This window comes from Carlito syrichta, unplaced genomic scaffold (assembly GCF_000164805.1).
Source record: "Carlito syrichta isolate Samal-C Ts95f unplaced genomic scaffold, Tarsius_syrichta-2.0.1 Scaffold115570, whole genome shotgun sequence".
Classification (NCBI taxonomy): Eukaryota; Metazoa; Chordata; class Mammalia; order Primates; family Tarsiidae; genus Carlito; species Carlito syrichta.
This window is the reverse complement of record NW_007059666.1, coordinates 1-12,764: the sequence shown is the minus strand read 5'-3', so window position 1 is coordinate 12,764 and position 12,764 is coordinate 1. Positions and strand designations below refer to the sequence as shown.

Below are 12,764 nucleotides of genomic sequence, written 5' to 3'. Positions count from 1 at the left end.
AAAAAACAGGAGGAAGAGAAGCAGAACAGGCCGACTTCTGGGACATAATGGCCCCGGGCACTCTCTAGGTGGTCAGATCAGGACTGAGGACGTCCCTGAGAAGTTCTACGGAAGGGAGGCATGGTGCTGCTAACAGGCTCACCCAGGGTGAAATGCTGCCCCCGGCCCAGGCGGGCAGCCAGGATGCCACAGCCAGTCAGTCTTCCCTTTTGGACTGGAGACAACTGCGGCCCTGGCTCGGGTCAGCCCATGCGATGCCCGTGCCCAGCTCCTCCCGACTCTTCTGGGCTGGTACCTTTTTCCAGTACCACCACCCACCCGCAACCCCCAAGCGTGGGTGTAGTCCCTGGCTGTCTCGGTCGTCGCCCTGATCAGCCAGACTGCCCCAGAGCCCACAGAACCAAAGGGCTGTGCCCTGACGGCAATGGTGACCCATGTCACACAAGTACAGGGGCGGTGATGCCCTCTGACGTGGGGCAGGGCCACAGCCTGCTCCTCCCCCTGCAGCCTTACTCTCACTGAGTCTGCTCCTGCAGGCCCTGGGGGAACCTGCTCTGGATGGGACGCACCGAGCTCCTCCTTCTAGAAACGTGCTTTCCTGACAGCAAGCAGAGTGACTCAGAGGCAGCCCCTCAACCTTCCAACTCCTCTGTCCCTCCCAGCCACGCCATGGTGACCGAGTCAGGCGGGGTGGGGGAGTTTGGTGTCATAGAGCACATGTGGTACCCTCTCAGTGCCATCAGGGGAAAGGCCTGGGGGCTGGAGACAGGAGGGGTGGGAGGTGTGGGGGAGAAGAGCACCAACAGTCGCGTGGGGTGGGGGTCTGACATGAGGGATTAGAAAGCGGACCCCGTACCTGGTACGGCTTGTAGCCCTCGCTCCAGAGGCCAGAGATTTCAGGCTCGGCTAACGTTTCCTCCTCTGAGATGGTCCCGGGGTCCACCTGCACGGACTCACTGGAGATGGCCTCCACTAGCTGGGAGGGCCTGTGGTGGGCAACAGCATCGTCCTCCTGTGGAGTAAAGACGTGTTCAGGATGGAATGGAAGGTCACCCCACCCTGCGGGTAGCACGGCCAACAGCACCTGGCCATCAGCACCTGACCGTTGGCACCTGAATATCAACACTTGACGGTCTGCACCTGGCCGTCAGCACCTGGCCACCAACACCTGGCCATCGGCACCTGGCTGTTGGCACCTGGCCATCAGCATCTGATCCTTGGCACACTGACCGTCAGCACCTAGATATCAACACTTGACCTGTACCTGGCTTGGTTTGGGCACCTGGCTGTCAGCACCTGGCCATCAGCACCTGACAATTGGCACCTGACCGTCAGCTCCTGGCTATCAACACTTGACCATCAGTACCCTGGGCTCGTGTGGGCAGCCTGCACTCCCTGGCTCTGTCCTGACTCTGCCTTTACTTCTCCATGAGCTGTTCTGGGAGGGAGGGACCCGTCTCCCGGCCCACCGCAGTACCCCACATCTCCGGCTGGACTGGCACAGTCCCTGTTCCTGGGGCATGATCTACACCAGCAACAATAAGAAGGTTTGGCGAGGAAGGCTCTCGTCCATAAATGAGACTCTTTCCCATCAAAGGGATCTTGTGCAGACTCTTCTGAGCGTCGGAGAAAAATATTGAGTAATAATATTGTAAATGGAAAAAGTTACAAAGCAGAGGCCCCTGGCACAGAAGCCTGGGAACCAGGAAGGACCTCCTCCTATGCCCCGGGCATGCAGCAAAGACCCTTCACACGGGCTGGAACCCAGGCAGAATGAGGCTGGGCTTTTCCTCAGGCCGTTTGTTGGAGTCAGTGACCTTGGTCTTCAGGTTTTGGGGTCCACGAGGGCAGAGGCTGCAGCACCTGCTGGGCTCAGAAGGGGGTGTTGCCCCACCCCACGCCCTTAGGGAAGAGTGACCTAGTAATTAACCCCCCAACTGAGGGAGAGCAGGCACGGAGCAGGCCTTCAATAGAATGAGTGAACGAACGAATGAGAGACAGAACAGTCACTGTCTCCAGGGCGACGTCAGGAGTGCTCAGCAGAGGTGGCCACGTGGGTGTGGGTCTGCAAGGTTGCGTGGCCCCCTCCCCCACACATGCTGACCTGGCTTGTGGGGGGCCCGCGGCACAGCTGGGGAGGAAAGGCCTGCCAGGGCTCTGGGACCGGAGGATGCTCGGCTGTGGGCCTCCCTCTCACGGCGATTCCCACCCCTGCTGCCCGGGGCTGTGAAGAGCTGGTGACACTGCCCTGCGGATGGCCGTGGCCTGCAGTCCCCGGACAACCTGCCGCTGCACCAGCCCCAGGCCCTGTGCCCTGCCGGCTGTGCGAATTCGGTGGCGAATCCCGCTCACCAGGGACTCCGTGATGGTCGGGGCTGCGGTCTTCCCCTCACAGACGTCCGAGACGTAGCTCCACGTCTTGTCTCGTAGGGTCAGCTGGCATGTGGCCCTGGTGGAGGGAGGCTGCTTCTTCCTGTTCTCCTCCTCTGCTTTCTCTTTCAAAATCCGACCGATGATCTCCTGCCTCCTGAGCTTCTGACCCTCCTCAAAGGCCCTGCCAGGGATGCTTCTCAGACAGGGCAGGCGCCACCCGTCCAGGCCCAGGAGGAATGGGCTGGGGCCGCCCAGGCAGCCTCTTCCCAGGAGCTCAGGTCCTGCCTGGCGGGGCTCTCGGGTGGGCGCATCCTGGGCCGGGGTGAGCCCGGGCTCCCGGGGAGGAGATGGATGGAGCCCAGGAGGAGACCCCAGACTTGAACCCCAGCCCCTCCTGGCCCGGTGTGGGCTAGCAGCCCAGTCCCCCAGTGGTCCTCGGCCCGCCCCCGAGAGCTGCTCCCCACCCTTCAGTTCCGGGATGGCTGCCGGGCTGCCCAGCTGAAACAGGGGCGGCGTCAGGGCTTGAGGTTGCTCATTCGCTCACCCACCCACTCACTCGCTCGCTCATTCCGGTCGCTGCTTGCCAGGCCTCCTAGGTGCCAGGTTAAGGGACGTGTGGGTGGGCAGAGGTGTCCCCAGGAACCCCCACCACGCTGGGCAGGCAGATGGGTGGTGGGACTGTGACTTGGGGGTAGGGAGGCCACACTCAAGCAGATCCTAAGCAGTAGCCAGCCAGGGCCAGGGGAGAGAGGACAGGCCCCCAGAATGAGGGCGACTCTGGGCAAAGCCACGGAGAGGATGATCTACACGTTGCTGTAGCGTTGTATGCAGGGCTGGCAAAGGCCAGGAATGAGGTGGCAGAGACGGGCCAGCTGGAAACCCTGGCCTTGAGCATTGGAGCCCAGGAAGCTGCTCCCATGGCAGGGCCACGGGGTGGGGCAACAGGGCACCACTGAGCCCGGGTGGGGGAGACCAAGAAGGGAAGCTGGAAGCAGGATGAGCCTGCGTGACTTCTGAATTGGGGGGATGATAGCCAGAGGGGCCCCAGGGAGCCCAAGCTGCAGCATCAGGACGCCAGGCAAGGGTTCCAGACAAGGAAGTGGGCTTAAGCTCCCCCAGAGGGAACCTGAAAACGTTACCAGGCTTCCTGGAGGGGTCTAGATAGAGCCCCTCGGCCCTCCTCCTGAGAGACCAGGGCAAGACCCAGAGGCTCTAGGAGGAGCTGGGGGAGAGGCTGGCCAGGGTGAGTCAGGCCAAGGTCACAGGGCCAAGGTTAGGCCCACAGGCCAAGGTCAGGCCCACAGGGCCAAGGAGGAGCCAGGGCGGGCTGGACCCCCATTCCTTTGCCCCCCAGCCCCGAGAGGGGTCCCAGGAGAGGCTGGGCTTGCTGGACAAGCCCTCCCCGCCACGCACCCCTCATCCGCTACCCTCACCGCCTTTGGGCCTCCAGCTCCTGGTTGCGCTGCTGGTGGAAAAGGTGCCTGAACGCATCCCCGCCCTGGGCGAGGACGGCCGCCTGCTCAGCCTGGGCCCTCCGCTCCGCCAGCTCTGCCTTGGCCTGGCCCCACGCTTGAAACTTCCGCAATGTTTCCTTGGAAACAGAGAACACCGAGGAGATAACTTCAGCACACATGTGCACACACACGCTCACACTCACACATGCGTGCACAGGCACACACACGCTCACACACCGGGCCTGTCCTTCAGTAATGCTGGCCCCCTTGGCTCCCGCAGCAGGTGGTCTGCCCTTTGTCCAGCTCTGTCCTTTTCCAAGTCCACCCCCGCTGGGGCCTCTACAGGGCTGGGGTGTCTCCGCCCAGCCAGCCGGTGGCCCTCGACCCGCCCCGCTGAGCCTCTTCCCCCTCCGCTCTCCTGGCTTCGCCCCGGCCCTGGCCCTGTGCATGGCCTTGTGGTGCCCTGGTCCCACGTGTGCCTCACGGGGCATTGCGCCCATCCCACAAGGGGAGACGCCCGAGGAGGGGCCTGGGAGCTGCTTTCCTTCTGCTGACCCCGGAGCCTGCGACAAAAGTCCTGTGGCAGAAGCTCCAAGACTCTCAGAGAGCCACTCACCACCCAGACACGCCAGGCCATGGGCTTGCTCCCGAGGGTTTGGCCCAGGCACGCGGAGGGCGGTGGGGCCTACCCGGTTGGCCGAGATGCTGCCCTTTAGTGCCAGCACTGCGTCCATGCGCCTCTGCAGATGCTCCCGGGACGCCAGCGCCTCCTGCGCCTCTCGCTCTCGGATCCTGGGAAGGGGTCCGTACACACGAGGGGTGCTGGTGGGGGCATGGTGGCCCAAGGGCACAGCACCTAGGTGAGCGGGGAGCTGTGCGGGCTCAGGCAGTAAGGACCAGAGCTAGAAATGCCAGTCCACCGCAGCCCGCGCGTCTTCCGAAGACACAGCGGCTCAGGCCGAAAACCAGACCGGGGCTCCAATGATTGGGCGGGGACTTTGCAGTAAACCCTGGGAATTTCAGAGCAGTGGCTGCATTCCTGGTCTCCTCGAGGCCAGAGGGAAGAGCCCAGGAGTGCCTACCTGCCCAGCGAGGCCCTCAGGAACTGCACAGCGGCCCTGCGACTCCTCTGGGCATCTTCCGCCAGCTGCTGGTGCCTGCGGCCGAGCTCCTTCCGGGTGAGCAAGGATTTCCTGCAGCGACACGGCCCACGAGACTCGGCCTCCTGTGCTGTGTGGGCTCGAGGCCCTGGCTGCTGACGCTCACGCCCCAGGAAGACATGTCCGCATGGGCAGGAGCCGGGGACACGGGCGGATGGGCACCATGGACACCAAATTAAGTGCTACAGGCCCTGGTGCGGCCCGCCAAAGGTGAGGCTTGATCCGGGCTGGGCGGGGTTGGGTAGAAGAAGGGACTAGCAATGACAGTGCTGTGGGTGGGCGTAGTGGTGAGGGACGAGGAGCCTGGCAGTCCACAGCTTGGGCCTGGGCTCCACGGGACCAGCAGAGAGAGCTGGCAATGGTGGGAGTGGCGGGTGGATCCCTGGTTACTGGCTTGGGTAAGGGGCAGGGTGAGCCTGGGGCGGGGGTCTGAGGAGCCAGGCAGGTAGCGCGCGGGGGGGCCTTGGGGCTGGCGCCATGACAGCCCGAGACACATGGGGTCAGGTCTGGGAGGCGGCTGGTGCCTGCCCTGCCCAGAACCCTGACTGAGCAGGAGACGCATGACAGGTGGCCCCAGGGGACATGGAGGGACTGGCCTAAGCACCTCAAGGTGCTCAAAGGACAGCCAGGGGCCGGGGCTCTGGGCCTGGGGAGGCACCTGACACCTGGGCAGGTCTGAGGAGCCAGGGAGGGCCGAGCCTGAATCTGGAGCACACAGAGCAGAAGGCTGAGGGTTGGGGGCTGTGGGGAAGGCAGGTCTGGGAGCCACTTACCGGAGCCTCAGCAGCCGACTCTGCTCCGCCTTCCCCTGGGCCTCCTGCTCCTGGAGGAGCCTCTCTGCCCTGCGCACCCGGCGGCGCCTGTCTTCAGCCTCCTTCTCCTCCCGCTCCGCCTCCCTGAAGGCCTCCAGCTGCCCCTCCTGGACCTCGATGTGCCACAGGGCGAGCCTTGCAAACAAGAGGTCCCTTGCTAATAGCAGCCCAGAGGCTGGGACCTGGCCACATGCCCTTCCTGTTCTGACAAACACACCAGACGGGTGTGGACACCCTGGAGGGTCAGCTCCATCCTCCGGGAGGTTTCTTGGCCCGGAGTCACCCGGGGACTGAGCTCGACTCCCCACCGCCTTGGCCTTGGAAGTGCACCATGGACCCAAGTCCAGCCAGGCTGGAGCCTTTCCCTATACCCCCTGTGTACCCACGGCACTCGCCAGCCTGGAGCCCATTGGTTGTGGTGGGCCGGGGCGGGCCCCTGCCTGGCTGGGGAAAGCATTTGGGAAGGGACGGCCATGACTGTCCTGCAGGGTCCCTGGTGCTGACTGAGCAATGCCAGTGGTCACCCCTCAGCTCTCAGATGTGCTTGGATGGGGCCCGCGTCTGCCCCTCAGCTGGATGATGGGGACCTGCCCGACCTCCGGTCTTGGGCAGACCTGTCCTCGCCTGGGAGTGAGTCTGGTGTCCATGGTGGCCTGATACACAGCGTTCCATGGATTTTTGGCACAACTCAGGCAAGTTTCTGGTTCCTCTTCAGCTGGGATGAAGAGGATGCAGCAGTTCACAGATGCAGCAAGGGGTTAAGGCCGAGAACGTACCCCCCAAGCACGTGGAAGTCCATTTTGGGGTGAACCTGCCAGTGTCCTTTGCCACAGCGTTGGCTGGGAGTGTGGGGAGATGGTGGCACACTGGGACTGAGAGCCTGGCAGAGTGACGTGCTCAGTGTCCAGGATGCTCTGGCAGTTCCCTGGAAGGCACAGACTTGGACCAGAACCCACGGAGCAGGGCGGACACAGGAGTTTTACCTGCCATCTCTGCCCATTTCGGGCAGAAAAGCAAATGCCTCCAACACATCCTGTGAGATGCTGGCTGCAGGTCTCTGGTGGGCACCCTGGTCATGCCCAGGACATTTCCTTCCATCCCGTTTTGCTGGAAGCTTTTCTAAAAATTGAGTCCAATCTTTCTACCCACTGCAAGACAGGTCGGCCTCACTGTCGTAAAAAACTCAGGAGCACACAGTGAATTGAGGAGCCCAGATGGCTTTGCCCATTCGGAGTGTCAGCATGAGGAATTTCCACCGTGAAGCCTTTCCTTGGGGCTCTGAGGATATATACCCCAGCTTGACACCGAGTAAGGGGTGTGTGTGCCCAGCACATGGTCAGATTCTAGTTTGGATGCAGGATACAGGATTTTGTCATTGATTTCGAGACTGGGCCATACTTTTCCTTTCTTGTACTATCCTCTTGGTTTTGGCATCAAGGTTATTCCACTGTATATTAAAAACTGGGCATGCTGTCTCCTGTGTTGGGGCAACCTTAAATAACTGCAATGGCTGATTACAGTTCCCTTCAGATCTCCACCCGGAAACGTCACTGACATCCTGACACTGTTTCATCCCTTCCCAGTGTCTGACTCCATGGTGTTTCCACGTGTGGGTTATTTCCACTCCTCCTGCTCCTGACTTAATCTGAGGATTCATGTCCTCCCCAGTTCTGGAACACTCTCAGTCACTGTTCAATTGGATGCTGCGTCTCCCTATCCTGTGGTCAGTGGTCGAGTGACAATTTGAGCTAACAGCTTGTAGGGGCTCTCTCTCTTTTTAGTTAGGGTCTCTCTGTTGCCCAGACTGGAGTGCACTGGTGTGATTAGGGTCTACCGCAGCCTCGAATCCCTGGGCTCAAGCAGTCCTCCCGCCTCAGCCTCCCCGAGTGCTGGGATTGCAGGTGTGCCCAGCCAGCTTGCAGGTCTCTCTTATAAAAGGTCAGATGTTGTCTTGGTCCATTCCTGCTGTTCTAACAAAATACCCAAGACTGGGTAGTGTATAAACACTGGAATGTATTTCTCACAGTTCTGGAGGCGGAAAGTCCAAGGTCGACGCACCAGTAGATTGCTGTTCCTCATAGCTGGCACCTTCTCTGTGTCCCCACGTGGTGGAGGGGACAGAGGGGCAAAAGGGACAAACTTGCTGCCCCCAGCCCTTTCAAGGCATGAATCCCGTCTTTGTGAGCGGCATCCTCACGGCCTAAGCACATCCCAAAGACCCCTCCCCATGCCATCAGCTTGGAACTAAGTTCCAACACGTGGATTCTGGAAGGACACCAGCAGGGTGGGTCTGGACACACTCAAGTACCCTGAACCCCAAGCCCCCGCCCATCTCTTGGCACTGGAAGCAGCAAGCCGCCCAAGGCCCCGACACGCCTCCCCCAGGGGCTGCCAGTCTGCCTCGCGCCAGCATGCATCATGGGCAAGAACGAACTCCGATCTGAGCAGAGGCTTCCCTGCTGGAGGGCGCAGCCAATCACAGAGAACCCCGGGGAGTGGGTGTGGGATCAACTCCCCAGCCAGGCCGGTGGGCAGACGTGGACGTGCGCATCACTCCTCCCCACCAAGTGGGAATCCCAACACAGTGATTTCCGTGGACTGCTCAGCGGTCAGGGAACCCTGCCACAGGAGAGACCCACACCCCAAAAGTCAGGAGGACAGGAGCTCCTTTGCGTTAGTGCAGGAAGGAATACAGATCCAAGAGTCTGCAGAGACGCTGCGTTAGGAAGTCGCTGCTGCTTGTGGGGACTTGCCCTCCACGGTGGCTTCGGTGGGGAGATACTGTGGTGGTCCTCTGGAATGCGCTGGGGCCACGGGTGATCCTGGGCTGAGGGGGCTGCTGGCAGCGCTCAGGCAGGATCAGCAATCCTCAGCGTGGACAGGCAGAGGGGACTTGGGGTCCCGGGGACCGAAGCAGAGGAGGGCTCCACTCAAGTCCTCTAGGGTCCAGGAACAGCGAAGACGCAGGCTCCCCTGGGGTCTCCAGAATGAGCCAGGCCCACACCTTGACTCCAGCCCAGGGCCCATGCTGGTTTCTGCCCTCAAGACCTGCAGGAACATCGGGCTTGGTGGCTCAGCCTGTAATCCCGCGCCTTTGGGAGGCTGAGGTGAGGGGATTGCCTGAGCCTGTGGGTTTGAGACCCACCTGGGCAACTTGGCGAGACCTCATCTCTACAATAAATCAAAAATCAGCCGGGCGTGGTAGCACATGCCTGTAATTCCGGCTACTCGGAAGGCTGAGGCGGAAGGATAGCCGAGCCCAGCAGGTCGAGGCTGCGGTGGCCGGGAGCGGCCACTGCACTCCAGTCTGGGTGACAGAGTGAGATTCCAACTCAAAAAAAACCCAAAAAACTGCAGGATCACATGTGTGCTGAGCTGAGCACTCGGCCTATGGCAATGTCACTGCAGTGATGGAATGGGTGCTGCCACAGAAGGCTCTGCGGTGGGTCTGGACAGATGTCCTGCTGGGTCCCATGTGTCTGGGCAGCGGGTGACAGCTGGGGCTGCCCTGGGCAGTGTGTGGCTGCTCACTGCTGCCTCCCATCACCCCAAAACAGGCTCCACGAGGCCAGACTTTGGATTGTTGCTCCCAAGGAGTTCTTCCTGTGTGGTGGTGCCTGGCACATGGCGGTGCCTGGCACGTGGTGGTGCTCTTTGACGGCTTGCTGGGTGACGAGTGGATGAGTGGACGTGTCTGAGCCACCAGCCACAGATTCAGGGGCCTCGCAGGACCCTTACTGCTGGGGCACACGTGGGAGCCCAGTGCAGACCCTGAAGGGACAGGGAGTCTGTGAGCAGTGGCCCATTCTCCCAGAGGTCCCCATGACTGAGCCTCGTTCACAGAAGCTTCTGCCCAGTCTGTGCCCTCAGCAGAAGTGCACCCCGTGGAGGCACAGGTCCACACAGGGACCCGGGAGCCTCCAGAAAATGGGTCCTTCCTAGAACCGAACCTCAGGAGTGTGCACCCCCTGTGGGAGGACGGTTCTGCAGAGACCCATCGGCAGCAACTGGCGGCTTGGCGGCTGGTCCTAGGGCTGGTGACACAGCTTGGGAAAGAGGTGGGTGGCTGGACTTCTCAGAGTGGACACAGAGTGTAGGAATATCAGTGTCCCCCAAAGGACCCCTCTTCACAGAGAGGGCTCTTGCAAATGAGGTGGACAGGACCCCTCAGGCGTGGGCTCCATGGACAGGATGGCCTGGCACGTGGGCTCCGTGGACAGGATGATCTGGCGTGTGGGCTCTGTGGACAGGATGACCTGGGTGTGGGCTGTGGGCAGAATGGCCTGGCACATGGGTGTTATGGACAGGACAATCTGGCATGTGGGCTCCGTGGACAGGACAGCCTGTGGGCTCTGTGGACAGGACAGCCTGGGGTATGAGCTCCATAGACAAGATGGCCCAGCATGTGGGCTTCATGGACAGGATGACTCGGGTGTGGGCTCTGTGGACAGGATGACCTGACACATGGGCTCCATGGACCGGCAGGACGGCCTGGTATTTGGGCTCCATGGACAGGACAGCCCAGTACACGGGATCCATGAACAGGAAGATCTAGTGTGTGGGCTTCGTGGACAGGATGACCTGAGTGTATGCTCTGTGGACAAGACAGGACGACCTGGCACGTGGGCTCCATGGACAGGATGGCCTGGTGTGTGGGCTCCGTAGACAGGACAACTTGAGTGTGGACTCAGCCGGCTGTGCCCTCCACCCAGCTCCTTCTTGGGGCTATGGTGGCAGAGAGGCTCCGCACGGGCTCAGGGCTTTGACTGGGCTCCCCAAGGATGAGCAGGATACTGCTGAATATCTGACCGACTGGCAGCAGGGACACCTCTCAGTCTCTGTTTGGGCACCATCTCTGTCAGGACCAGGAGTCTTCCACGGTGGAGAGGGCAGTGACTCACACCCCGGAATAACCACCCCAGGATGTTGTGCCCATCTCTGCCTGTTGAGGCCCGTCATCACCCAATTCTCTGAGGGCTGACAGAGCTGCCCATGTGTCATGTTCCATTCGATGTGACCCTGGCAGGCCATCACCGCTGACGTGACGGCACACTCCCCCAGGACTTACTGCCGCCCCCTGGCGCTGGTCAGAGCTGCTGCTTGTGGTGGAGCCCACGGGAGACTCGTGCTGTGGTGGCCAGTCTCCAAGATGACTGAGGACCGACCCCTGCTGTTCATGCCTCAAGTCCTCCCGCGGGGTGTAGGCTGGCTGGACATGGTGGAGGCGATGGCATGGCACTGCAGATGACATGCTGCTTCTGCTTGTGTCTCTCAGGTCACATACTCAGGGCGTCACCAACCATGTGGTGAGTGGTCCTGTGAGGAGGCCCAGGTGGTGCACAATGGACGTCTGGGCCAGCGGGGCACTGAGCCCGGGGTAGAGCCTCCAGCCCCGCTGATGCCATGTAGGAGATCCTGAGCGGAGGTCCCAGGGGAGCCACACCCGGTCCTGGCCTCAGCCCTGGCGGATCACTGGAGCATCAGGGAAACTCGTTACACGGCAGCAGGTGGTACACAGGGTGGCACCAGGTCGAGGCACTGTCCTGAGGATGTGGCTCGCATCCTGAAGCAGCAGCCAGCTTTGTGCTGTGTGTCTCTCAGAGCCAAAGTGCTGCACCCTCCCATTCCCCTTCCAGACATGCCCACGACATTTTGCTTCCACACCCTTTACTGGGGCATTCCTGCGTATGGAGTCTCAGTTCCAGAGGGAGCAGGCGTTGGAAGAGAGCCAACCCGCCGTCCACTGATGGCACCTCGAAGCTGCCCCAACCCCTGGAGGCTGCTGCGCCTGGGCCAACGGACGACAGAAGGGATTGCCACATGGCTACTGGGCTCAACTGTGAAGGGGGGCTGCCTCCAGAGGGGAGCCAGTGGGAGCCAGCGGGAAAGCAGCTGGGACCTGGACCAGGCACTGCCCTTCCTAGTGGTGGAGCCATCGAGGAGCCATCCTGGACTCAGACAAGGTAACAGGTGAGCTGCAGTCATGAGCACTGGAAGGTTCTGCCAGTGTGAAGTCCCGGAAGACACGGATCTAACCCGAAGGGACCAAAGCAGATCAGAGTTGCCTGGGGGCAGTGTGGGGATTTCGGGGATGCTTTGTTAGACCCCAATAAAGCTGACTGGAAAGAAGGTAAACTGACAGCCTGCAGTAGGCAGGCAGGACCCTGGGTCAGGGCCGCAGGAGGGGTGAGTAGTGAGTAGAACACTGGGCCAGGGGAGGGGTGGGCAGGACCCTGGGCCACAGGAGGGTGGTCTAGAGTTGGCTGACTAGCTCCATCTGGGGCTCTGGGATGTGCCTGGTTGAGCTGAGAGGAAATGTTCCCACCCTGGAGGCAGGCACAAGTAGAGATGGGCTGGCGGGGGGGTGTGGCTTCCCATGGCAGCAGGCAGGCTGTGCACGTCTGTCCCCGCTCTGCCAGCTCAGGCCTGCGGGACCCAGCCAGGTCTCTGAGTGCCATTCCACTGCCAGGAAGCAGGGCCCCTGGACGAGTGGCTGGGTCAGGCTGGGCAGGAAAGAACCAGGGGAACTTGGGCCATCTTGCTGTGCCGGAAAATGCCCTAAGAATGATGGGACATGTTCACAGGACACAGGTGCTGGCGTGAAGAACGTCACTGCCAGACTTGGGATGGCTGGAACACCAAGGCAGGTGGGGACGGCGGGAACGGCAGGGGTCCCACCCGCCATGCGACACAGCAGCCAGACTGCACGGAGCCTCCTTGACATAGTAACATGTCTCACAAGGCCCCATGTCCACAGGAACCAGACGCTGTGTCTGGGCCGTAGGGGTGTGTCCAACCCGGTGAGGGCATAGCCAGGCACACGCCCTCCCGCTGTCCTCACCACTCAGTGGCCATAAAAGCACAGGACCCCACAGCTCCTCACAGCCGTCTTTACCACTGTCATGCATCACTTGTGATGAGCATCTGGCAACTGATGCCCAACCCATCTACCACTGGAGGCCCTG

At 61.4% G+C, this 12,764-nt stretch overlaps 1 protein-coding gene across 1 annotated transcript in view; it reads right to left on the bottom strand.

The window, feature by feature from the left end:
* The window catches only part of CFAP74 (cilia and flagella associated protein 74), a gene marked incomplete at its 5' end in the record, with an annotated part of 47,264 nt that extends 37,113 nt beyond the window's left edge, over positions 1 to 10,151 (bottom strand). The window contains 7 exons of the mRNA XM_021719393.1: positions 857 to 1,012; positions 2,353 to 2,554; positions 3,807 to 3,964; positions 4,517 to 4,619; positions 4,910 to 5,020; positions 5,761 to 5,934; positions 9,964 to 10,151. Coding sequence (XP_021575068.1) covers positions 857 to 1,012; positions 2,353 to 2,554; positions 3,807 to 3,964; positions 4,517 to 4,619; positions 4,910 to 5,020; positions 5,761 to 5,934; positions 9,964 to 10,151 — 1,092 coding nt within the window. The remainder of the gene's footprint in view (positions 1 to 856; positions 1,013 to 2,352; positions 2,555 to 3,806; positions 3,965 to 4,516; positions 4,620 to 4,909; positions 5,021 to 5,760; positions 5,935 to 9,963) is intronic.
* Between the last annotated feature and the right edge of the window lie 2,613 nt (positions 10,152 to 12,764).